The 25000-nt window shown below is 39.6% G+C and overlaps 1 protein-coding gene across 3 annotated transcripts in view; it reads right to left on the bottom strand.

Annotated features, from left to right (window-relative positions):
* Positions 1–25000, bottom strand: part of LOC141108071 (circadian locomoter output cycles protein kaput-like) — a 235251-nt gene that overhangs the window by 63207 nt on the left and 147044 nt on the right. For all 3 annotated transcript variants that reach the window (XM_073599292.1, XM_073599293.1, XM_073599291.1), the window contains exons 4-8: positions 24344–24498; positions 23356–23447; positions 10345–10434; positions 5671–5791; positions 1010–1123 (exon numbers count right to left, since the gene is read on the bottom strand). In XM_073599292.1, the coding sequence (XP_073455393.1) occupies positions 1010–1123; positions 5671–5791; positions 10345–10434; positions 23356–23447; positions 24344–24498 (572 nt within the window). The remainder of the gene's footprint in view (positions 1–1009; positions 1124–5670; positions 5792–10344; positions 10435–23355; positions 23448–24343; positions 24499–25000) is intronic.

The raw sequence follows: 25000 nt of genomic DNA, 5'->3' as shown, positions 1-25000 counted from the left end.
CCTATTGGATGGATAAACTAGCTGACCAAACAGAGCGCACAGGCTAGACCATGTGAATTTTGAATGTAGGGCTAGAATTGCTCCTCTGTGTGATGGTAGACCCACACTTTATCAGACCTTAAGCAATGCAGATACCAGCAAGTATTGCTGGGGTGGCAGCCTGAGGAAGACTGCACATTAGATGTTACTGCAAACGTAATACATCTAATAATTGCATTAGAATATTGTATGATTGTATCACACAAGTGGATCAGGTGAATTGCAGGGCAGGAGGAAAATTTTTGATTTCGCAATAAATCCATTAACGTACAAAAATCTATTCAGTTAACTTGTTAAGCCTCATTTTAAAACAGCAAGATCAGAATGCCCAATCTAAAGACCAAAAGAAACACTTGTTGTTTGCTAAAAAAAAGTTATTTCTTTCTAGTTTTGGACAATGGAAAGATGAAGGATTATCATTGTCGTGATTGGAAGATTGGATATTTTCCTATCATGACAAAGGTTCTAGTGACAAATGTTATTTCCCTTCATTTCTAAAAAAAAAAAAAAAAAAAAAATCTATTTCCTTTAGTGTTTCTGAATGAGGAAAATCTCCTCGATGAGGATACAGAAAGCAGGAAAAATCTTACTTTGAACCTTTCCCTACTCTATCCAAAGCAAAAAAAAATTGTCTGGAGTTACACTTTAGGGAAAGCTATATTCTAGCAGAATATAAATAAGCATTGGCACAGTCAGATTCCAAAGGCTGGTGTAGGTTACCAGCAGATATACAAGTATTATTATTATTTTTTACAGACTGCCCCTTTACAAAAAAAAAAATTAGCTTCTAAGTCACTTTAAGGCTTTAAGGACAATCGACTGAAACAGGTCTAAGGGTGTTGCCTCTGAACTGATGAGGTTAGGGACTGGTTTGTTAAAAATTGAAATACCCCTTTTAAAAGTAAATACATTCTAACCAATATTTTCATGAAATATAGCAAAGTTTTAAAGGCATTTAAAAAATACTTACCATGGGTAAAAAACTTAAAATCTACAACAAATTTTACATATTCATAAGTGGGAGGTTCATTTGGGTCAAGACTCCCTCTTGCTAAATGACAGCAAAACTCCACTTGTTTCTCGCCTAAAAAAAAAAAAAAAATAATAATAATTGGTTAATAAAATGTAAGGGAATACAAGAATACAAAAAAATATCAACAAGAATGTATAATGTATTTTAATAAAGTGAAGCCTGCTGAAATTGTGTCAACTATATATATATATATATATATATATATATATATATATATATATATATATATATAGTTGTGCTCATAAGTTTACATACCCTGGCAAAATTTATGATTTCTTGGCAATTTTTCAGAGAATATGAATGGTAACACAATAACTTTTCTTTCACTCATGGTTAGTGTTTGGCTGAAGCCATTTATTATCAATCAACTGTGTTTACTCTTTTTAAGTTTTAGGGGAGTCTGGGCATACACTGTGTGCGAGCTGATTGGAGGAAAGGCACACACCCCCCTCCACGTAGGCAGAGGAACGAAGAAACTTGCAGAGCTGTGCTGTGAATAGACAAGCGCTCTGCTTATCTGCCTCTAAGTTACCTCCCCGACACAAATTTACAGATGCTTTTATCTTGTGTGTCAGAGAGCTTGTCAGAGGTTATCATGCTGATAACAGAGGAATGGAGCAGCAGAAAGACAGGGGACATAGTGGTTTGGGGAGAGATGAGTAAACACTACAGATATATGTGCCCAGGTCAGATTACATGAATGGGGTTTACATGCACTTTAAGTAGATTCTCTGCACTGTTTCAAAGCTAGAGCTGTTGTTTACTTTAAGGGCCTATTCACACCTATGCACAAGCATTCTTATGTGCATTAGAGCCTATTATGATTAGTGGTAATTCAACCAACAACAACACATGTTCTAAGTATGTTGCCATTTAGTATGAATGTAACCATAATGGACATATACATTGTAAAGAAACACACCTGTCTCCCAGCACGCCACAACACACAGATGTGAATGTACCATGCATTTTGGTATGCTATGTTGGCCATAAATAGTGCAGATATATTTTTTCATGTTCAGAGAATCATTAAAGTCTGTTCAAAGTGATTGAGCTGTTTCAGGCAACACACTAAAAAAAACACAAATAAATATGCACAAAGGTGTGAAAGGGCCCTAAGTTCATCAAAACACATTATTAATTGAAAGAGTTTAATTATCCACCAGTTTTGATAAAGAAGAACTCTGCTCCAAACAAACTGTTTTCTTGTTTCACATAGTAACCCTGGTATTGCTGCCAAAATGGAAATGAGCTAATTTCCTCACCCAAACACACAGAATTATGTGTTGCCTGTATGATGAAGATAAATGTACAAGAGATTCATAAACAGAAGAATCGGAACAAGCTAGCCAACTCTATATTAATGGTAAATTGTATTATAGCTCAAAATCCTCTTTTTATTTTAAAATAAAATGTTTCAGAACAGAATGTATAAATATAACTTCCCATTATTTTAGGATGCAGACTGCAGGATCATCTTGCAATAAGAGATGAATGCTCCAACCTATTCAGAGAATAGCCTCTAGCTGTACCATTTGGCAGGAACAGTATCCTTTTCTGAGCAATTGTGTCTGAATAAATAGTCTAGAATAACCATTCTCTTTGTTTTCTAAAAGCTGACAAATGAACTGTCAAGTAACTTTGTAATGTCCTTTTTGAACAGGTAAACAGTGTATTACAGGGAATTGCATACAATGGCACAAACTACATTTTCAAATTAGTTGATCTATTACAGACTATTCATAGCCAAATGAATCAAAGATCCTTCACCTGTTAGTACATATCCTTCAATACACCCCTAGCTGTGATGAATAAGGCACTGCAGCAAACCCTACTTTGGGGTCCATTTTCATTGTTGACCATTGGTATGTGGTGACAGAACACTTAGTTCTGTGGATGGTGGAATTTCTTTCTTTGCTGTGAAATGGATTTAGCCTATATAGTGTTCTCATATTTTCTGAGCCTGCGGTTATTCCTGTATACATGCTCTAACTGCAAACTTAAAGCCTACTAGAGCCAAACAAACTTATTTTTTGTTTTGGATAGAGCGAGGAAGGGTTTTTCAAAACGTTTTTCGATCTTGCATACAGTTGAAGACTAATAATGTAAAACCTTGTGTTTTCTGCACTCATTTCTAAGCCCCCCCACCCCACTTTTACCACCTATTGCCATAACTCACATTTATGTATACTCTAAGGCTACTGTATAGATCGGTATTAGAACCAGGTTCTCTGGTACTCAAGATAGTACCAGAGAGCCTGGTCAAGATGCTATCTCATCCCCAAAGCTAAAACAAGTGGGACTTGCATGTCCACACAAACAGTGCTCAGGCCAGTCCAGGGTGTAGAAATGCCAGCCAACAGCCCTTGGGTTAACACCCAGTCCATCAAAACCCAGACATAAGGGGGGCATGCAGCATAATTAAACTCATGTGATTTAGTTATTCTGAACAAGGGGAAACCAAGCCACGATTTCACTGATAATCAACATTTGTTCTTCAGTCTAGGGCCTAAGGTAGCTGTAAAATTTATTCTGCTTTTTCATAAAGGAATTTTTTGGGGGACATTTTTTAATGGGGTGCTACAAAAGCAAACAAATGAAAACTTGTAAAGTTTACCCATGAATAAGAAAAAATATATACAAATCAAAACAAAGCTAAGGCTAAATGTAGTTAACAAGTAATAATTACCATTAACGTGGTTCTAAAGGCGGAAGGTTTTTTTGCCTTAATGCATTCTCTGCATTAAGATAAAAAAAAAAAAAAAACCTTCTCTGTGCAGCTCTCACCGTCAGCCCCCCTTATACTTACCTGTGCCTGATCTCGATCCAGCACTGTGCATAAGAGCAGTGGCTCTCTCTGCTCCCTCCCCACAGGACAATCAAATCCTGTGATGGAGGAGGGGGGTTGGGGCCCAGTCACGCTGTCTTCTGTGTCAATGGACACAGGCAACGTGGCTCAGGATCAAGACCACAGGTGTGCCACAATACAAAGCAGCTTCCTATGGTGGCACACTGAGAAAAGGAGGAGCCAGGAGCATCGGTGAGGAACCCTAGAAGAGGAGGATCAGGGCTGCTCAGTGCAAAACCAATTGCACAGAGCAGGTAAGTATAACATTTTAAAAGAAAAAAAAAACTTTACAATCACTTTAAGGGTTGGTAAAGAATTAAAGCTAAACTCCAGCCTTACCTTCAGGTTTGCACATTTGCACACGCTCCTCTTCTTTACTGAAATTGCAATTGAAACTCTGATTTCACTGCACACTGTTAACTTTTCACAGTGTGCACCAGAAGCTACAGCAATTTAGAAAAAAAAGCCTAATTTTCTGGCTGGAGTACTTCCAGCATCATTCAACCATTTTCTCCCTAGCCTTCTGGCCGACCCCCTTTCATTCATTGTAATTCACTTCTTTCAATCATGGAGGCTGAGCATCACATGTGGGCATTAACTTACAGGCAAAATAATATCATCTCACCCATCAGTCTAATATCCACCCATCGAGACATTTTGATATTTGCACAACTCCTCCCAATAGCCAGCCTATTGCTTGCATCAGAGTATTGAGGTAGGGTGCTCTAATATTTTCAGGAAGTTATGTATAGAACCCTGCTGATCTCTCCCCCAGCCATGACCTATTTGTATTGCATAGGGAAGCACAGAGACTTAGTGATGACATGACATGGATCTAAAATAAAGTATGTATTGAAAAGGGAAAGCTTTTATTTAAACATTTCATCAGCATGTTGATGAGGGGGAAAAGGAGGAACCAGGGAGGGCAAAGTAGAATAAACATTCTTGTACATAATACCTGGAAGTAGTCATGAAGACTGTACTGGGTCACCATACATATTTTTTTCAGGCTCAGAAAAAATGCAGTGTTGGCACCAATTATATTAAACCCGTTTACGCCACAGTGACCCATATGTGCGTCGGCAAAAAGCTGGGCTTTAATGCCCACATGCCGCTCATATGTGTTGCTGGGCAGGCAATGTTTATGTGCACAAAGGCCGAGCTGCTGAAGATAGCTCTCTGCCCCAAGAAGACACTGTTAGCCAGTGGAACCAGTTTCCAATCATGTGACCACTGTGACAGCCAATCACATTGGTCACATGATCACTGATCCTTCCTACCCCCTCCCACCCCCGAGCGTTAAGAACTTGTAAAGGAGATGCCAGGGTGGGAGGGAAGGGGTTAAGCAATGTTTACTTTCAGTAGGTGATAAAAGTCTGACCTCTACGAAGAAGTCAAATAAATGTAACTAGATGATCTTATTTATTGGACTCTGCAAAATAATTGCCTAACATTTTATTCATTTTTTTTTTGTTGAAGTACTGACTGTATTCTTTGTAATAGAATTATGTTTTAAATACTGTTGTTGTAATCTGAAGCTGCATGCCTCAGATGTCTATTAACAGTTTATTAGACTATACCACTTTCTGCACAGTTGTTTATATTAATTCTATTTCTTTTAGATCTCTATACATGATGTCAAGAAAATGCTTAAGCTCTGCAGCTTCTAAACATATTATAGTTAGCCAGAAAATACCTTAATATCTTAAACACATTTATTTCAATAAATATAGCAGGAGCTGGTACTTACTGTTGAAAAACTCTGGAGTGATTGGTTCCGTCATGAGGATGTGTGGTGCTAGCAACTTGTACACCTCACCATGTTCTCGCTCCGGCAGAAAATTCAATATATTTTGGTCCACTAAATCTGACTGGTACAAAAGTATGCTTTGTCATGTTCAGTAAAACAAAAATCTTATTTGCCACAAAGATTTTACATTTTAAATCTGTCTTTATTGCCCATACCAAGTGTTTTATTTACATAGTGGCACATGTGGGCCGGTGACAATGGCAGTTAGTGTTTGATGCTACTTATGATAAATGTTTCCTTAATTAGTTTCACTAACTTTGGACACTGGTGGCTAAATTTCACAAAACAGCTCGAGAGAAGGGAGGCAGAAATCTCTATATAGTTTGGGAAACAAGAAACTATTTTTCTTTTCTGTAGTTTATTGATACAGTGCATCCGGTCAGTATTCACTTTTTCCACGTTTTATGTTACAGCCTTATTCCAAAATGTTTGAACTCTTTGCAAATTTATTCCAATTAAAAAAAAAAAATCACATGTACGTAAGTATTTACAGCTTTTGCTCAATACTTTGTGAAAGCACCTTTGGCACCAGTTACAGCCTCAATTCTTTTTGAGTATGATGCTGCAAGCGCACACCTATTTTGGGGCAGTTTCTCCCATTCTTCTTTGCAGGACCTCTCAAACTCCATCAGGTTGAATGGGGAGCATCGATGCACAGCCATTTTCAGATCTCTCCAGGGATGCTCAATCGGGTTCAAGTCTGGGCTCTGGCTGGGCCACTCAAGGACATTCACAGAGTTCTCCCATAGCCACTCCTTTGTTATCTTGGCTGTGTGCTTAGGGTTGTTGCCCTGTTGGAAGATGAACCTTCATCCCAGTCTGAGGTCCAGAGTGCTCTGGAGCAGGTTTTCATCAAGGATGTCTCAGTACATTGCTGCAGTCACCTTTCCCTTGATCCTGACTAGTCTCCCAGTACCTGCCACTGAAAAACATCCACACAGCATGATGCTGCCACCACCATGCTTCACTGTAGGGATGGTATTGGCCAGGTGATGAGTGGTGCCTGGTTTCCTCCAGACATGAAGCTTGCCATTCAGGTCAAAAAAGTTTAATCTTTGTTTCATCAGACCAGAGAATTTTGTTTCTCATGATCTGAGAGTCCTTCAGGTGCCTTTTGGCAAACTCCGGGTAGGTTGTAATGTGCCTTTTACTGAGGAGTGGCTTCTGTCTGGCCACTCTACCATACAAGCCTGACTGGTGCTGCAGAGATGGTTGTTCTTCTGGAAGGTTCTCCTCTCTCCACATAGAAATGCTGGAGCTCTGTCAGAGTGACAATTGGGTTCTTGGTCACCTCCTTAACTAAGGCTCTTCTCCACCGATCGCTCAGTTTGGCTAGGTGGCCCACTCTAGTAAGAGTCCTGGTGGTTCCAAACTTCTTCCATTTACGGAGGATAAAGGCCACTGTGCTCATTGGGACCTTCAATGCTGCAGACATTTTTCTGTACCCTTCCCCAGATCTGTGCCTCGATACAATCCTGTCTCGGAGGTCTACAGACAATTCCTTAGACTTCATGGCTTGGCTTGTGCTCTGACATGCACCGTTAACTGTGGGACCTTATATAGACAGGTGTGCGTCTTTCCAAATCATGTCCAATCAATTGAATATACCATAGGTGGACTCCAATGAAGTTGTAGAAAGGATGATCAGTGAAAACAGAATGCACCTGAGCTCAATTTTGAGTGTCATGGCAAAGGCGCTGAATACTTATGTACATGTCATTTTTTTGTTTTTTATTTTTAATAAATTTGCAAAGATTTCAAACAAACTTCTTTTACATTATCATTATGGGGTATTGTTTGTAGAATTTTGAGGAAAATAATGAATTTAATTAATTTTGGAATAAGGCTGTAACATAACAAAATGTGGTAAAAGTGAAGCGCTGTGAATACTTTCTGGATGCACTCTATGTACAGTTAAAGAGTAGCTCTGCACATACACCAGAGCATAAGCTGCCCCCAATAGTGCACTCTCACAGCAGCTTTTACTGAAATAAAATAAAAAAGGGCTGAACAAAAATCACATTGGGGGAGATTTACAAAAACTGGTGCACACAGATTCTGGTGCAACTGTGAATAGTAACCAATTAGCGTCTAAGTTCAGCTTATTCAATTAAGCCTTGACAATAAAATCTAGAAGCTGATTGGTTACTATGTGCACCAGTTTTAGTAAATCTCCTCCATTATGTGCCCCACAAGGCTTGATGTCTAAATTCAGCCCTGTCCATACCATTCAATCAGATTACATTTATTATCCAGTTCTGCATGGGAGGAGTTTAGATTTCAGACACTTATGCAAGATATTAAATTTATTCGCAGTTTCCAAGATTTGTTAAAGATAATGAAGTCCAGAATACACAAGAACACGATAAAATAAGTAAAATGCGCCTGAAAGATTTTATCTAATTTTGTTAATGGTTTTTTAAAAATGTATATTTTTTAAAGGAAATTTTAATTGTTATTTTATTGTATAAGACCATGTACAACATACATTTTAACCAAGATAAACAAACATATGTCTGGTCCTAGTTAGTCAGGGCTTGGCAATAGCGTGTGACGTGTTATTATATAGTCAAATACATAACATGGGTCCGACAATATTATATACACTTTGACAGATGATGTGAACAATATCATGTAGAATAAATCTGTATCAGCTGTACTATACTTTCCTCATTATGGCCAATAAATCTACAGTATGCTAAGAACATACCATTGCTTCATCATTCTCAATCATATCATTTTTTCAAATTGTAACCTTACATTACACAGAATACATAAAAAAAAAAACAACTAGTAGTATCACTGTTTAGGTAAAGCTGATTGCATTTCACACTAGAGGGACCAAATCAAACTTTTTTTGGACAGCCATGTGCCTTGTATGTTAATTTGTTCATAGGTATGGCTTGGTTAGTAAGTCAAAACTAATGTGTAAGATTTGGGAGTTCAAGGGATTTCCACTCAACAGCCATTATCTTTTTGGCGTAGAAGAATAGTGAAAGCAAAAGTAATTTTGTACAGTCTAACACAAATCTAACCCAACAGGCATCTAGCTGGATTACATACTTTGGGTACATTTAGCAGAGAGCTAGTAAAGTTCATGATTTCAAAAGGCCCGTATAAATGGGAATCCCAAACCATATGATAAAAAGTTCCAGTATTGGATGGATGTTTGGGGCATCAGGGGGAAGGTAATTTAGTATATGTGGAGTGTAGCAAACACGGTGAAGAATTTCACCTGGATAACTTTACCCTTAGAAAGAAATAACTGAGGTCAATAAAAATATATTTAAGAAGATGATGTTGATAATAATAATAGGTCTTATTCTAATTTAAAACTAAAATATTTTTAAATGCTTCCAATAAGCCAGATAATGTGTTTAGTTGTTTTGCCCCTTTATAGGGTGTTCCATAATAAATCAACATCTTTATAAGCGCCTGTGAGAGGCAGATATTCGTAAAGTACATTTTTATGTAAATGGAAAACCCATGAAGGCTATATAGAATTTGCTTTGTATATAAGCCTATGAGGATGAACAGTAAACAAAATAATATTTCAATGCATCCTTCTTTAAATTGTATACCATGTTCATAACATAGTGCAGTCAAACAGATTGTAGACATTAAGCTTCAGTAAAAATCAGAGAGTGTAGTAACTCTATGAAATATGAATTCTACAGTTTTTTATGTATGTAAATATAGGCAAGAAAACATAATTTAATTCAAACTATTCATTTTAAGCATTTCACATAAATGTAATGGTAAGAATCTGTATTTCTGTGCAATACATAACACAAGAAAATTTGAGCAATTATTTTGTAAAAATTAAAAATACTGGTGCTTCATGTGAGAATATATACAGATGTGTGCACTGTGTGTACCTTTGAAGAAGATCTTCAGCTCCCAAAGACCTCCTAAAGCTGGGGTGACCTAATATGCAAATTCCGACCTCTCCTGCGAAAACTGAAGTCTGACCCAACCCCTTCCAACATATTAAGGGCAGACCCAATCTCCAACAGATGATTTAGGCTGGACAAGGGGTCAGAAAGTTTTTGATTTCTTACAGAAAGTCAATATTTGCATATCAGAATAACCTGGTTTTTAGGGATCTCAGGGCCATGAAGTCAAAGGGTCCCAGCACTACATTACAACTGTCACTTTGGAGGGTTTGATTTAATTTAACAGTTCATCGTATGGATACATATAACAATAACCTCCTGTTTCCCTCTACAATATCTGGTCCATAGTCTCTCACATAACTAATACTATTGTTGAGAGGAATGATTTGAAGAGCTATAAAATTGCTTCCAGTTGCCATTTTATTTGTAATAATAGTTACTGTAATTCCTGTTTATAAACCTTAGCTAAGCTGCTGGACACTCCTGATTCTCAGTGGTGTTTATATAATTATAATTATTTAATTTAAAAAATATATACATTAATGTGCTATTCATGCAAAATGTCCTGTACGCTGTAACCATACACTTACTATATATTCACTGGAATACAATAAATGATGTACATTAGCTACAAAAAAAATTATTATTGTTCTGTTACAAATGGCATGTATATATCACAATCAGTTATCCTGATAACCTGTAAGAGAACATAACTTACCGGTAAATGGCCAAGCAGAGATGAAACACTATCAGAAACATAAATTATCATCCCATCAGTGGTGAGCGCAATGAGGAAGCCATCTAGAGCCTAACAAAGAAAGACGGAAACTCAATCTTCTTTTAATGTGTTGAACCAAACAACACATTGATTTCAAGGAGGGCGCCAAGAGTGGATATTTATAGAACATACAGTTGGCAGACCAATTTATTTTATCTAACATTATTTCTAGAGATGGCTAAGTAAGCTTGGAGCACTACATAAAATTACTAGGAATCAATCAATGCCATATCTATCTATCTATCTATCTATCTATCTATCTATCTATCTATCTATCTATCTATCTATCTATCTATCTATCTATCTATCTATCTATAGATAGAGATATCTATCTATCTATCTATCTATCTATCTATCTATCTATCTATCTATCTATCTATCTATCTATCTATATATATATAGATAGATAGATAGATATATATATATTACACACACACACATATTAGAAAGAGAAATAAGACCATTATTATTAGTTCATTCTGTCATTCTGCACAATTCTGTGTAATTTCCTAAATCACTGCTGTCAAATCCACTAAGATCCAGTTGTCATTTCTCTATTTCATGTCTCTGCAGCACACCATTGCTATAACCTACCACCTTATCATATTAATTGGCATTTCTATATCGCTATAAATAATACTATATCATACATGTCAATTCTATGTTTAGGTCTTGTTATTTAGGGGCAATGATATCATCATTTCTAAAAGTTAAAGTAATGTAATCCTTGCTGCAATTGCAATATATCAATGGAATCTAAAATACTGCATTGTAATTAATAAATTATAAAAAAGTACATAATTGATACTTGGGTCCACATACGCTTACCCAAGTTGCATATCCATATTTACTACTCCAACCCTTAATGTATTATCCGTGGGTAACATGCCCACTCCACTATCCGCTATATGTATTACCCTGAACCCCCAATAACGCTCCTTTGCACGTACCTCTCAAATTCTGTAATTCATTCCACATTGTACTGCACATCCCCTTTACTTCAGGATAAGTGACCAGGATGCACTATTGCTCAAGAAGATGGCAACAGATAGAGTGTTTGGATATAATTAGGTTAGAGCTAAGGTTTCCCAAGAGTAGGGGCCTAATTGAGTTTACAATCTGTAAAATCCCTTTTTTATACCACTGTCCTATTTGGCTTCTTCATAGACTATTTCATTAAGCTGTAGAGGGTTACTGCTTGAAGCCATGACTGCTGAGAAGCATAGGTTCTTCTATGACCAACTAACAAACCAATACCTTGCCACCTCCCAAAAAAGATAGGGAGGTTGATTGCATTGCAAAACAGGGCAAGACCATAACTTTAATGAACTTTAAAAATGTACCAAATAAACAATGTCAGTCACATTTATATCTCAAGTACCCATAAAATATAAACTCAGATAGCCTAAGAGGCCTGTCCTTACCATTAGTGCCAAATAGGCATTAGACTGACCCCAGAATTTAACTTGAGGGCATAGCCCATAAAGCAACATCATTAGCTGGCAAGGTCAAAACCGCCAATAAAGCTGTGACACAACTTCACAACAGAAGGGAGGATGGTCAACTTTTGTGAAAGCTGAATCTCCTCAGATCTCTAGTTCAGGCTCCACCTCATCGTCTCAGGTCTTTGTAGCCAGTTCTAATGGAGCCACTTAACCTCCCTGTGTAAGGGTAATGCCCACGATGATGCCATGCTTCCAGCAGTCAAGGCTCCCTGTCCCAAAATGGGGTTCAAGGTATCTTCATTCTAGCTACACTTGTGCTGATGAGTTTATCTCTCTACTAGCTAAACATCTTTCAAGAATAGGGCTAGGTTCACGTTTGTGCAGGCATGGGAGTGTGTGTAAATCACACGTGTTCATGCTGCTGCACTAAAAACACACTACTTTAGGAGAATGCATGGGCTGCTGTGCCTGCAGAAACTCGGCATGCAGAACCGCTCAAATGTGAACCTATCAGAAAACAGTACTCACTAAAATATATACTTCATTGTTCTGAGGTACTGTTACAGAGTTACATAGCTAGTCAGGTTGAAAAAAGTCCATCTAGTTCAACCAATAAAAAGGGAAAAACAAAAAAATGGTAATGGTAAGAATGTTTGGGGAACAAACAAAAATAATTATAAAATAAAATAAAAAACAGGATGACTTTATGCCTCATTATCCAAAACGGGAAAAAAAATGTTTTTTGGAGTTGAGAAATAGGAATGGGCTATGGGGCACCTGTAGCTTACATTTACAGTATTATACAGATATATTTCAGACTGCCTTTTTACATCTTGTATTGCTCACTATTGTTGTATTTGAAATAGTTAATGTAAGCATTGCATTTTATATTAAATCTTAGGACTGCTCAGCTGGTCCTTTGAAATGTGGAAAACCTTATCCCACTGTGTCCCACATAGGTGTACAGATGCACTAAAAGACACAGTTGGATGGTTGCTTAACCTATAGGAAGCCAGAAGTGCAAAGGAAAATGAAAGCCTTTAAGAGCACTTCAAAACAACAGGTGAACCTAACCACTGAGCTTATAACGTTAACCAGCAAACTTTGCAGCTGCGCAAAAACAGAAAGTTTGCTCTTTTTAACTGCAGCCAAACATCTCAGAGTTCTAAGGCACCATGCACACTAGTGTTTTTTTTTTGCAAGAGCGTTTAGGTGCATTTAGGAGCGTTAGTGTTTTATTAGCATTTTTGCAGTAAAAGGGGAAAGAAAGCTAAAAAAACGCTATTAGTAGCCTTAAGGAGCATTTCTGCTGGAAAAAGGCTCCAAGAAACTCCACAAAAACATATTTTTTCCTGCTCCTAGACGCTGAAGCTTAAAAACGTTAAGGCCGGATTCACACTTGTACGACACGACAGTCATACGACTGTGGATCCGACTTTGCCCTGCAACTTGAAGTCCGACATCCATCCGACTTCAATGAACAGGGATCTGACTTTGATCCCAACAATACCAGGCACTGTGTCTGGTATGAATCTTTAGGGGAAACTCTACTCCAAATTTAAAAATAAAAAAGGCATGGGTTCCCCCTCCATGACCATACCAGACCCTTCGGTCTGGCATGTATTTTAAGGTGAACCCCCATGCTGAAAACTGGCGTAGGCACATTCGAAATTTAATGGGCATTTTATTCTGATTAGTGAATGTGGGAAAATTCTTAATACTGACATTTTTTTACATCAAGCTTTTCACTGTGCATCCAGCACAGTATATGAGCATCATCTTGCGGGATTTGAAATACTCAATATAACCTGGGATCTCACTGGAAGAATGGTGATGTTGCCCTTGTCAAGGCACAAAGGGCAAAAGGCAGGGTAAGGCAAGTATATTTTTTACACTTTTTCCTCCACAGCTGTTTTTCTATATATTTTATCTTAGCATTTTGACATTGGCGGAACAGCGAAGAAATAAGCAGATCTTGCATTTTTACAGCAAGGTCTGCTTTAATAACACTTTTATGCCCCGTACACACTGTCGGATTTTCAGACGGAAATGTGTGATAGGACCTTGTTGTCGGAAAATTCCGACCGTGTGTGGGCTCCATCACACATTTTCCGTCGGATTTTCCGACACACAAAGTTTGAGAGCAGGCTATAAAATTTTCCGACAACAAAATCCATTGTCGGAATTTCTGATCGTGTGTACACAAATCCGACGCACAAAGTGCCACGCATGCTCAGAATAAATAAAGAGATGAAAGCTATTGGCTACTGCCCCGTTTATAGTCCCGACGTATGTATTTTATGTCACCGCGTTCAGAATGATCGGATTTTCTGACAACTTTGTGTGACCGTGTGTATGCAAGACAAGTTTGAGCCAACATCCGTCGGAAAAAATCCTAGGATTTTGTTATCGGAATGTCCGATCAATGTCCGATCGTGTGTACGGGGCATTAGTGTTACTTGTTACAGTGCTAGCTTATAGATTAGCATTCTTAGAGCAATGTAACCCTTAGGATTATATGTCATTTTTCAGCTAGTCAAACAGTTTATGAAAAACTAAAGATGGCTTTCCAGACCTAATGGCCTTGGCCATTTTCCAAAAGCCACAGAGCTGCCCAGGTTGTGCAACATTCTCATCCTCAGGTGTACTCATTATTATTCCCTTCCTATTTCCCACAGTGGCGGTAAGTTAGTACCAGCCTGCAGGCAGCCTGTGCCTAAGGAACAGCGTCTTCAAATGCTTACGCTATAACCACTTTAATTACAGCATTGCTGATGCCAGTTCTACCCACTCAGTTCTCCAAAAACAAGCGCTTCACTCTTGACATATTGTGCCTCTACTTGCCCAAGTGGAAAAAAATGTAAAAAAGGCAGAATATACACAGCACTGCATTTATTGTTCCTCTGAATAAATTAATCTGATGACTAAATTCTGGCGATGATCTCTAATACATGCAAATTGGCAGTACAGGGAAAGGAGCCAGTATGATAATATAGGCGGAGGGGGGATGAGGGGGACGCCATACATGTTTGTGTCTCACTTTCATGTGTTTATTACTTTTTTTTTGTAATTAACTAGACATTATGAAATAATGAAACTGAATGATGCCACTTCTGAACAACATACCTGAGAGGAACCACATATCAAAACCTACACAATTGATTTATATATTATCTTTGCCACATACTAGAATAGCGTAACTGAGATGGAAACTACATTTAGAAAAGTACATATATAAATGTTAGTGGTTTTTCATGTAAACTTAGAAAGTAGAAAACATGTCGACATCCACCCTGTCCATGCTGGCTGGCGGGGGAGGGGCTTTGCTCGTGCTACCACTTGTGCATTTGCTCATAATAATTCTCGAGTGACAACTAGAGGTTTCCTAACTCGTGTGCATGCACATAACAATTCTCGCGTGACAACTAGACGTGCCCTAACTCGCACGTCCCTGCGCACATGCACATTAGCGTGCTTGAATACTGGGTACTCACTTGCCTATTTCAAGTGGCTTCAGAGACTAGAAGATTGCTGATTGGTCACCAGCTTCTACATTCTTTGACCTGATCCTGTGTTTGTTCCTGTATATACCCGGCCTGTTTGACTGTTTGTTCCTAATACCTTTTTGCTGACCTGGCTTGTGATCTGATTCTGCCTTTTGTCTTCCATTTCAGTGCCTTCTCTGCTAGCCTGATACTGACCCTGGCCTAGCCCTGACTGCTCTGGACCCGATTCTGTACCACTGCTGCTTGGCCATTACCAACTTCTACCTGCCTGATCACCCGAGATCCTGCATCTGCGTGCTCACCAGTTTGTTTGCTGCCTGCTGTTCTGCACCTGCCGCTGTGTACCTGCACCTGCCAGGCCACCAGTCTGCCTGCTGTCCTGCTCCTGCTGCCGTGTATCCGCATCTGCCAGTCCTTGAGTCTGCCTGCTGCTTGGCACCTGCTACAAATATCTTTCATCCAGGATCTCCAACCAGGCACCCATGCCACTCCGTTCCCTGTTATATCCTGTCACCTCCTTCAGGGGAAACAGAACAGGAGGTGTAAGGGAAAACCCTCTTGCCAGCTGGGCCTCAACCAGGTACATGACAACCACTGATTGGCTTTTTCAGCAGAGTTGCTGACCATTTCTGAGTCTAACACTGTTAATAGTTTATTTATTTATTTTTTCGTGTGTGATACAAACAATGGAATCCAATCATTTTAAATGAATTTCCACAGTTAGCTATATTGCTTCACAAGAATCTGTACATCCCTGTGCTTGGTAAATGCCTTTGAGCTGCTTTATCATGCCTTCCAATCACCCGGTCATTGGGAGGATAAGCACTGTTGGCCAAAAGTAGGTGGGATGCCAACTTTCCACAATAAAAATAGAAAACCTCTTTAATCTGGGGAAGATTTTTTTTTTCGAATTAACCCGATTTGCAGCAAGATTTCATTGTTCTTTGTTTACTAAAGCTGCTATTTACTTCGAATCTTAAAACTGAACTCCAAAAACATCTAAATGGTAGCTGAACAACATACTGTATGTGAACTGTTTAGCCCACCAAAATATATGTAATTCATTATACCAAGCATAATGACCCGAGTATGCCTTCAAGACAGCACAGCAAGGTCCTGGTGCACTTTGTAGACTATACTGCAGTTAGGCAATACATTTTGGTCAAGGACCTGCCCAGTTTCTGATTGCTTACTTAAAGTAAACCTGCACCCATATCTTGCACACTAAAGTATTTATATATTTTGAGCAAGCAGTAAAACACTTTAAAGGAGTTGCAAAGTCAGAAGGTTTTTTATCTTAATGCATTCTATGCATTATACCCGAGCCCCATCTCTGTCTAGCAATGTAAACGAGTGTCTCAGCCGTCCGGGACTCTCCCTCCTGATTGGCTGAGACACAGCAGTGGCGCCAGTGGTTCCCGCTGCTGTCAATCAAAGTCAGTTAGCCAATAAGGTGAGAGGGGGTGGGGCCGAACCGCAGCTCCATGTCTGAATGGACACAGGGAACTGTGACTTGGCTCAGGTGCCCCCATAGCAAGCTGCTTGCTGTGGGGGCACTCAACAGGAGGAAGGGGCCAGGAGCACAGAAGAGGTACACGAGAAGAGGAGGATCTGGGCTGCTCTGTGCAAATTCACTGCACAGAGCAGGTAAGTATAACATGTTTGTTATTTTTATAGAAAAAAAAACGAGACTTTACAATCACTGTAGCCTCCCTGGCGGTTTTCCCGAGTGTGGCTCGGGGTTGAAATTCAGTCCCATTAGCGGTAACCCCGAGCCACACTCGGGATCGCATTGCAGGATCCTGGGGCGGCGTTACTTACCTTGTCCCCGGGATCCTGCGATGTCCCCCGCAGTGTCCGAGGGCTCCGTCCTCCTCCGAAGCCTCTCCGTGCCAGGCTCCGTTCCCTGCGAGCGTCGCGACGCACGGGGGTGGAGCCTGGCGGCAAATTCAAAAAAATGTCAAAATCATAACACATACAGTACTGTAATCTTACAGATTACAGTACTGTATGAAATGATTTCACATCCCTTTTGTCCCCAGTGCTCTGGCCCATGCCCTGCATGCAGTTTTACATGATATACACTGTTCTTTCTGCCTGGAAACTGGAGATTGTCCATAGCAACCAAAAAGTGTCCCTTTATGTCAAAAGTGGCTTTAGACCAGCTAGAAAACAGCGATAGTAAATTAGAACACTTGCAGAATTGAGCGATAGTGAATTGTGGGGAAATTTATTTTATTACTATTTTTTTTAATTTTTTTTAATTATTTATTTTTATTTATTATATTATAATTTATGTTTTTGTGTTTCAAACTTTATCATACCCGGGATATCTACTAGACTCTGGTTTGGACAGATTTAAGTGTGTTATTGTTAAGATTTACAGACCTACAATATAAAACGCCAAATTTCCATGCAAAATAATTGTACCGCTTTCAGCACCTAAAATCCGAAATAATCATACCGCCAGGGAGGTTAAGGCTGGGTTCACACTTGAAATGAATGCGGCTGATGGCAGGGGTCTGGTGGGTCCATGTTCTCCGTTTCAGGAACAAATCAGACCCAAATTTTTGTCTGAATTCGGACCTATAACAGAGCCAAAGACGCACAGGACCCTTGTGCAATTCGCTACGCTGCCGCTCTGGAGATGTGTGAACCAGCTCCATTGTGAACCCAGCCTAAAACAATCCCTCATTCATCTCTGTATCTATAAGCACTCTAAAGGAATACATTTTCAAAATTTACAAAACAGACAATGGGGGGAATTCAATAAAACTGGCGCAGCACTTTTCTGGAGTTAATCCCTATTGTTAATGTATTGCCCCAAATCTATAAAGCATTTGAGACACTTTTGGTTCTGACAGCGACTTATGCCCTAGGGGTGTTGAAAATAATCCTAGAATCGATGGATCTCGATGCAGCCATGCACGATTCAACATCAATTCGGGAGAACAGCCGCAACGATTGCATGGATGACGTCATCCCGACTTCGCCTGCCTCTCCCAGGACAGCCCTGCTAGTGCACTCTAAAGTTAAAACATATAACAGTCAGTCCCTCTGTTTCATGTATTCCTTCCTTCCGTGTGTAACGGTTAATGTAAACCGATGCCTCTACCTCATTATCTCTGATCTTCCATCGCAGGTCACGGTATTGTGCTCTCCAGCCGGCTTTTCTTCTCCTCCCGGCCACAGGGCACGGCACTGTAGAGGCATTGCTTTACATGAACTCATACGCACGTAGGAAGGAATACATCAAGCAGTGGGACTGACCGTGATATGTTTTACCTTTAGAGTGCACTGTCAGGGCTGTCTCGGGAGAGGCAGGGGTCTCCTGGGAGTGCAGGGGGGCTGTATAATGTAAATTGGCTTTATAATGTAAATAGGCTGTGTAATGTAAAATGGGGGAGGGGGGGGGGCGTATAATGTAAAATGGGCTGTGAAATGTAAATGGGGGGGTTGTGTAATGTAAAATGGGCTGTGTACTGTAAATGGGGGGGGGGTTGTGTAATGTAAAATGGGCTGTGTAATGTAAATGGAGGTGGGACTGTGAAAGGTAAAATGGGCTGTGTAATGTAAATGGGGGGACTGTGGAATGTAAAGGGGGCTGCACCATTTAGCATTTACTGTTCTAAATAAATACTGTTGTTGTCTGTTGTGTTCAGACTTTGCTACATGCAGGGAGTGTCCCTTCTTTTATAGAGCAGATAACATAAAAAATGGAGTTCTTCTGATTACTTGAATTTTTTAATGAAAATCACGGGCAGTAATCATGATGCATCGTGAATCGTTTAGAAGATAATCGTAATCAAATCGTGAGACCAGTGAATATGCGCACCTCTATTGTGCACCCAATTCAGGTAGTTCTAAAACGCACCGCTTGTATAGCGTGACGTATTGAATACGCCACTTTTACATTGTGTCATATTAAATGCGCCAAATGTCAAAGTGGAGCTAATTAAGACCAACTCTCTTTTGGTGTACAGCAAAAAAACTGACAGATTTCGTGAGAACGTCTCATGTGCACTCTAAAAGTGGTCCAGACTGAGCCAAATTCAAGTACAAGTTCTAGACAGGTATATGATATTTTTCACCACTTTTAGAATGCATGAGAGACACTTTCACAAAATCTGCCTGCTGTGCCAGTCTTTATGATTAAGTAGGATTACATTTTTCTATGAAAGCAAATCTTGGCAGATTGCCAGCCCATTTTACATGGATGGACTCTACCGCACCACTGAAAATAGATATGTGTTGGACTGCTTTTTAGAGGCAGTTGAAAGGCAGTTTTCAGGTGTTAAGGAAGTGATACTGACACTTTCTGAATGCCTGTTTTCTAATCTCTGATCTGAAGGGAGATTTTCCATTAACCGCTTCTGGACCAGCCGATACTGCGGCAGGCTGGCTCCCCTGTGCGAGCCGTCGTAGCTGTACGTCGGCTCTCTAAGATGCCTTAGCAGGCGCGTGCGCCTATAAATGTATAAATGTCATTGGCAGGGAAGGGGGACACTAGGGGGCGATCAAGGGGTTAACTGTGTTCGTGACAGAGCGAGAACAGGGATCTGTGTGTAAACACACAGATCCCGGGGTCTCTCAGGGGAGTAGAGACAGATTGTGTGCTCCTACTAATTAGGAACACCGATCAGTCTCCTCCCCTAGTCAGTCCCATCCCCCTACAGTTAGAACAAACCTAGGGAACACAGTTAACCCCTTGATCGCCCCCTAGTGTTAACCCCTTCCCTGCCAATGACATTTATACAATAATCAATGGCTATTTTTAGCTCTGATCACTGTATAAATGTCACTGGTCCCAAAACAGTGTCAAAAGTGTCCAATCTGTCCGCCGCAATATCGCAGTCACGATAAAAATCGCTGATCACCGCCATTACTAGTAAAAAGAATAATAAAAATGCCATGAATCTATCTCCTATTTTGTAGACGCTATAACTTTTGCGCAAACCAATCAATATACGCGTATTGCGATTTTTTTAACCAAAAATATGTAGAAGAATACATATCGGCCTAAACTGATTAAAAAAATAGTTTTTTCATTTTTTTGATATTTATTAAAACAAAAAGTACAAAATATTGTGTTTTTTTCAAAATTGTCGCTCTTTTTTGTTTATAGCGCAAAAAATAAAAACCACATAGGTGATTAAATACCACCAAAAGAATGCTCTATTTGTGGGGGGAAAAGGACATTAATTTTGTTTGGGTACAACGTCGAACGACCGCGCACTTGTCAGTTAAAGCGACACAGTGCCGTATCGCAAACAATGGCCTGGTCAGGAAGGGGGTAAATTCTTCTAGGGCTGAAGTGATTAAAATACCACACAGCAATTGCTACCGGTTGTGGCATGGCCTCAACCGCTTGTCGACCCACCACAGTACATATACTGTGGCAGGTCGGCTCATACAGGCACCATAACGTACCTGTACATCGCAACTTTCTTCCGAGTTTTTAATTGGATATGTTTTATAGCAGTAAATAGAAAATATAGTTTGTTTTTTTTTTAAATTTCGGTCTTTTTTGTTTATATCGTAAAAAATAAACACACAGTGCAGACAAACTATTCTTTGGCACCCCAGCCAGTGAGCCTATTCTTAGGTCACTATCATGTAGACTGCATAATATAGAATAAGATAAGGGTGTCATTTCGCTGTAGACTTTAATTATATTTTATTGAAGAAGAATAGACCAGCGACTGAAGTGGAATGTGTTGGCCTTAAACTATTTAATCTTTCCTTCATTATGTGTTACCCTGCACTCAGTAGTGTACTTAGGTTTTGTCACCCCCTAATTTAAATAATATGACCCACCCCTTCCTGTCAAGGCCACACTTTTGCTGGAAAAGACCCGCCCTGAAATTTTCAAGTGGGGACACTAGTTCTGAAGACCTGGGGGGGGGGGGGGGGGGCAATGGATTCCCTTAATTTGCATAGATTTCCTCTCACTTCCTGTTTGGCTATGGGACAGGGATGGTAAAAAATAAAATGACAGGGGTTACTCCCTTACTCTAGCCACGATGAAAAAAAAAGTGTTGCCCATAGTTTTACTTTAAGCACAAATTTCTGATAATTTTATAATTTTATGGAGAGGACTAAGAAGATATAACCATGCCAATGGTGCAGCAGAAAACATATAGCACAGTGAGGATGGTTTGTAGTCCAGGATGAGTGGACAGTCAAAATTAGAAGCTCCCCCCCCACAGTTGCGGAATGCCAGCCGCTCGCATACCGGAAGCAGTGCGGCCGCTTTATGGGGGCGCTAGACTAATTTGCCTCTCAGACCAGTCCTCCCCATAAGACTGGTGCTAAACTAACAGTGTAGAGCAAGCCGGCGGGGACTCTTTCCGTGCTGCCCCCTGCAAAGTGCTGCCCTAGGATACAGCGTTGCCTGCACTATTAGCATTGTGCTACAAGGAGTCAGTACAGTAGAGAGTACACTAGGGTTCTACAAGACATCACTGAAGACAGTGACAAAGGTGAGCTACACAAAAAGCCTAGTACTGTTACGTGATATGGCACAGCAAACCACAGAACTGTAACCAGGAACAAAAACACCATTCTATTTAGGATGCAGAGACTACAAAATCTAGCTCTGTGTATGGGACATTTGGAGTCTTGAAATATAATGGCTAGAAAATGTATCCATAGTTATATAGTAGGTAAGGTTGAATAAAGACTCCAGTCCATCCAGTTCAACCTGTGGTGTGTGTGTGTGAGTTTATATCAATGTTAAATCCCATATCCCTGTATGTTGCGATCGTTAAGGTGTCCATCTAAAAGTTTTTTGAAACTAGTGAAACTCCTTGCTGATAGCACCGCTTGTGGAAGGGAGTCCCAAATCCTCACTGCTATGACAGTAAAGATCCCTCTACGCAGTTTAAGGTTAAACTGTTTCTCTTCCAGTTTCAATGAATGCTTGTGTGTCTTTTTAAATTCCCTAATAAGTTTTTGCCTTATGCTAGGGTCACCAGTAAGGTATTTGAATATCGCTATTATATCCCCTCTCAAGCGTCTCTTCTCCAAAGGTAATAAGTTTAATGCATGTAGTCTTTCCCCATAACTGAGGTCCTCCAGTCCCTTTATTAGCTTTGTTGCCCTTCTCTGGACTCTTTCCAGTTCCAGCACATCCTTCCTGAGTAACGGGGACCAGAAATGGAAGGCATACTCAAGATATGGCCAAACCAAAGTCTTGTAAAGTGGCAGGATTATCGTTTTATTTCTGGAGTAAATCACCTTTTTAATGCATGCTAATATTCTGCTGGCTTTGCTTGCAGCAGCTTGCCATTGCTGAGCCTGTCATCTACTAGGACCCCCAGATATTTCACCATCAATTTCCCCCAGAGGTTCTCCCCCTAGCGAGTAACTTGCATTCATATTTTTAGCACCCAAATGCATTATTTTACATTTTTCAACACTAAACCTCATTTGCCATGTAGTTGCCCAACCCATTATTCTGTTGAGGTCCTCCTGTAAGGTTTCCACATCTTGTTATGAAGTTATTGCCCTGCATCATCAGCAAACACTGAGATTGAGCCATTTATCCCAACCTCTATATCATTTATAAATAAATTAAACAGAATTGGTCCCCGAACAGATCGTTCGGGGACCCCACTTACCACCCCAGCCCATTCTGAGTGCTCACTATTTATCACCACCCTTTGGACATGCCCCTGTAACCCTGTAACCAGTTTTCTATCCAGGTACATACCATACAGTCCATACCCACAGACCTAAGTTTGTAAAGTAAACGTTTATGGGAAACTGTATCAAATACTTTTGCAAAATCCAGATATACCACATCCACAGGCCTTCCTTTATCTAGATGGTAGCTCACTTCTTCAAACAATGTTAACAAATTGGTCTGGCAAGAGGGATCCTGCATGAATCCATGCTGATTACTACTAATAAAACTGTTTTCAACAGCAAATTCTTGGATATAGTCCCTTATCATCCCCTCCAATAATTTACAAACTATTGATCCATAAAATTCTTACTTCTAACATCAACTGGGTAAACTCTTCATTACTAAGAAAAGAAGGTTTCCAGTCCTGCCTGATTTCACAGGCTTCCGTCTGTGCTGTGATTTCTGCAACAAGACAAATATATAAAACACAAATAAAAATTAAAGTCTCAAAAAACCCACATCACAAAGAAACTATCAATAAATGGTGTATTACATACTGTTCATACTTACTCAGTCAATATGAGATTTGTTTTTTGTATTCTACAAAAAAAACTCCCTTCTGTTCATGTTCCTAACTCAGCTAGGGATTTTGCAGCTGTGGTAGCAACTCTGCATATGCTCAGTTTTCAGTGAGTTTCAATGCTGAGCATTTCCTCCCTATTACATCTGAGCAGCCCATGTGACTATAGAGCCACACATGTGGGTGTATTCACAGTGGTAAATGACAGACCACTCCTTCTCTCCTCCATGCCCACTAACCAGCTAATCACAATGGGGGTGGGATATTACATGAGATTAATGGTGGCTTCACCTCCCTCTTATTCTAAGACATAGGCTGGAGGGGAGTGACACAGCCTGTGACTGGCAGAAATCTACCCACACCATGTTATTGCCAAAAAATAATAAAGATTTGATTTCAAATATATATTTGTATGACAATTTAAAGAGTTTGTTGATATAATATATTTATTTTTACTCCATATTCGAAAGGCTGTTTTTTTTTTTTTTTTTTGAACATGTGACCAGTAGCAGCGGAATAGAGATTCCTCCTGCTTATATTTCCCTGCAGACAGGCTGGGAAAGATCTCGGTCATGTGACAGCTGGATATCGATTAGGAAAAAGATACTTTTTAGGATTTTTTAGTATTAAAACAATTACAGTGCCATCATTCACATACAGAAATAGAAGGGACAATATAAAAGTATGTGTTTAGTATCACTTTAACTGTAGCTTACTAAAATACATATACTTCATTGTGGAAACAGATTATCAATGGGCCAGAATCAGTGCAATATACCTTTCCGTTTCTGCAGGAAATCAATGGTCCTTTGCAGTATAGTGGACTTATCCATTTTAAGAGGATGCCCATGTCCTTGAAGCATTGTACACAGCTCCTTAATGAGAACATTAAACTGGTCTCTTCTTTTCTTCTCTGATTTATTTCGTGATGCCCTAGAATGAAATAAAGAAGGAAACATATGATTAGATCTTCGAGCCTCCAACATATGAACGATGGAGGCTTTACAAAGGTCATTTGCACACTTGCCCATTTTCCAAAGTTACAGATAGTACAAAGATAATAGGGGAATGTCTTTGACATGTACTTAGTCAACGCAGCTATATGAATGCACTATACATACATTGCTCTCACATAGCTGAATTAATGGAAGTGAATAATACCCATTTAAATAATGAACATTTTACTAGGGGTTTACAGGAACACAAGAAGACTAAACTATGCCTCCCTACAAGTGCAAACCATTCCTGCCCATTGTTATTCTCTATCTTGCATTTATCAAACTATAGCAGGGATCTCCAAACTACGGCCCTCCAGCTGTTGCGGAACTACACGTCCCATGAGACATTGTAAAACTCTGACATTCAAAGACATGACTAGACATGATGGGAATTGTAGTTCCTGAACAACTGGAGGGCCATAGTTTGGAGACCCCGG

The sequence above is a fragment of the Aquarana catesbeiana genome, linkage group LG09 (assembly GCF_042186555.1).
Source record: "Aquarana catesbeiana isolate 2022-GZ linkage group LG09, ASM4218655v1, whole genome shotgun sequence".
NCBI lineage: Eukaryota > Metazoa > Chordata > Amphibia > Anura > Ranidae > Aquarana > Aquarana catesbeiana.
This window is presented reverse-complemented; position numbering and strand designations above follow the sequence as displayed.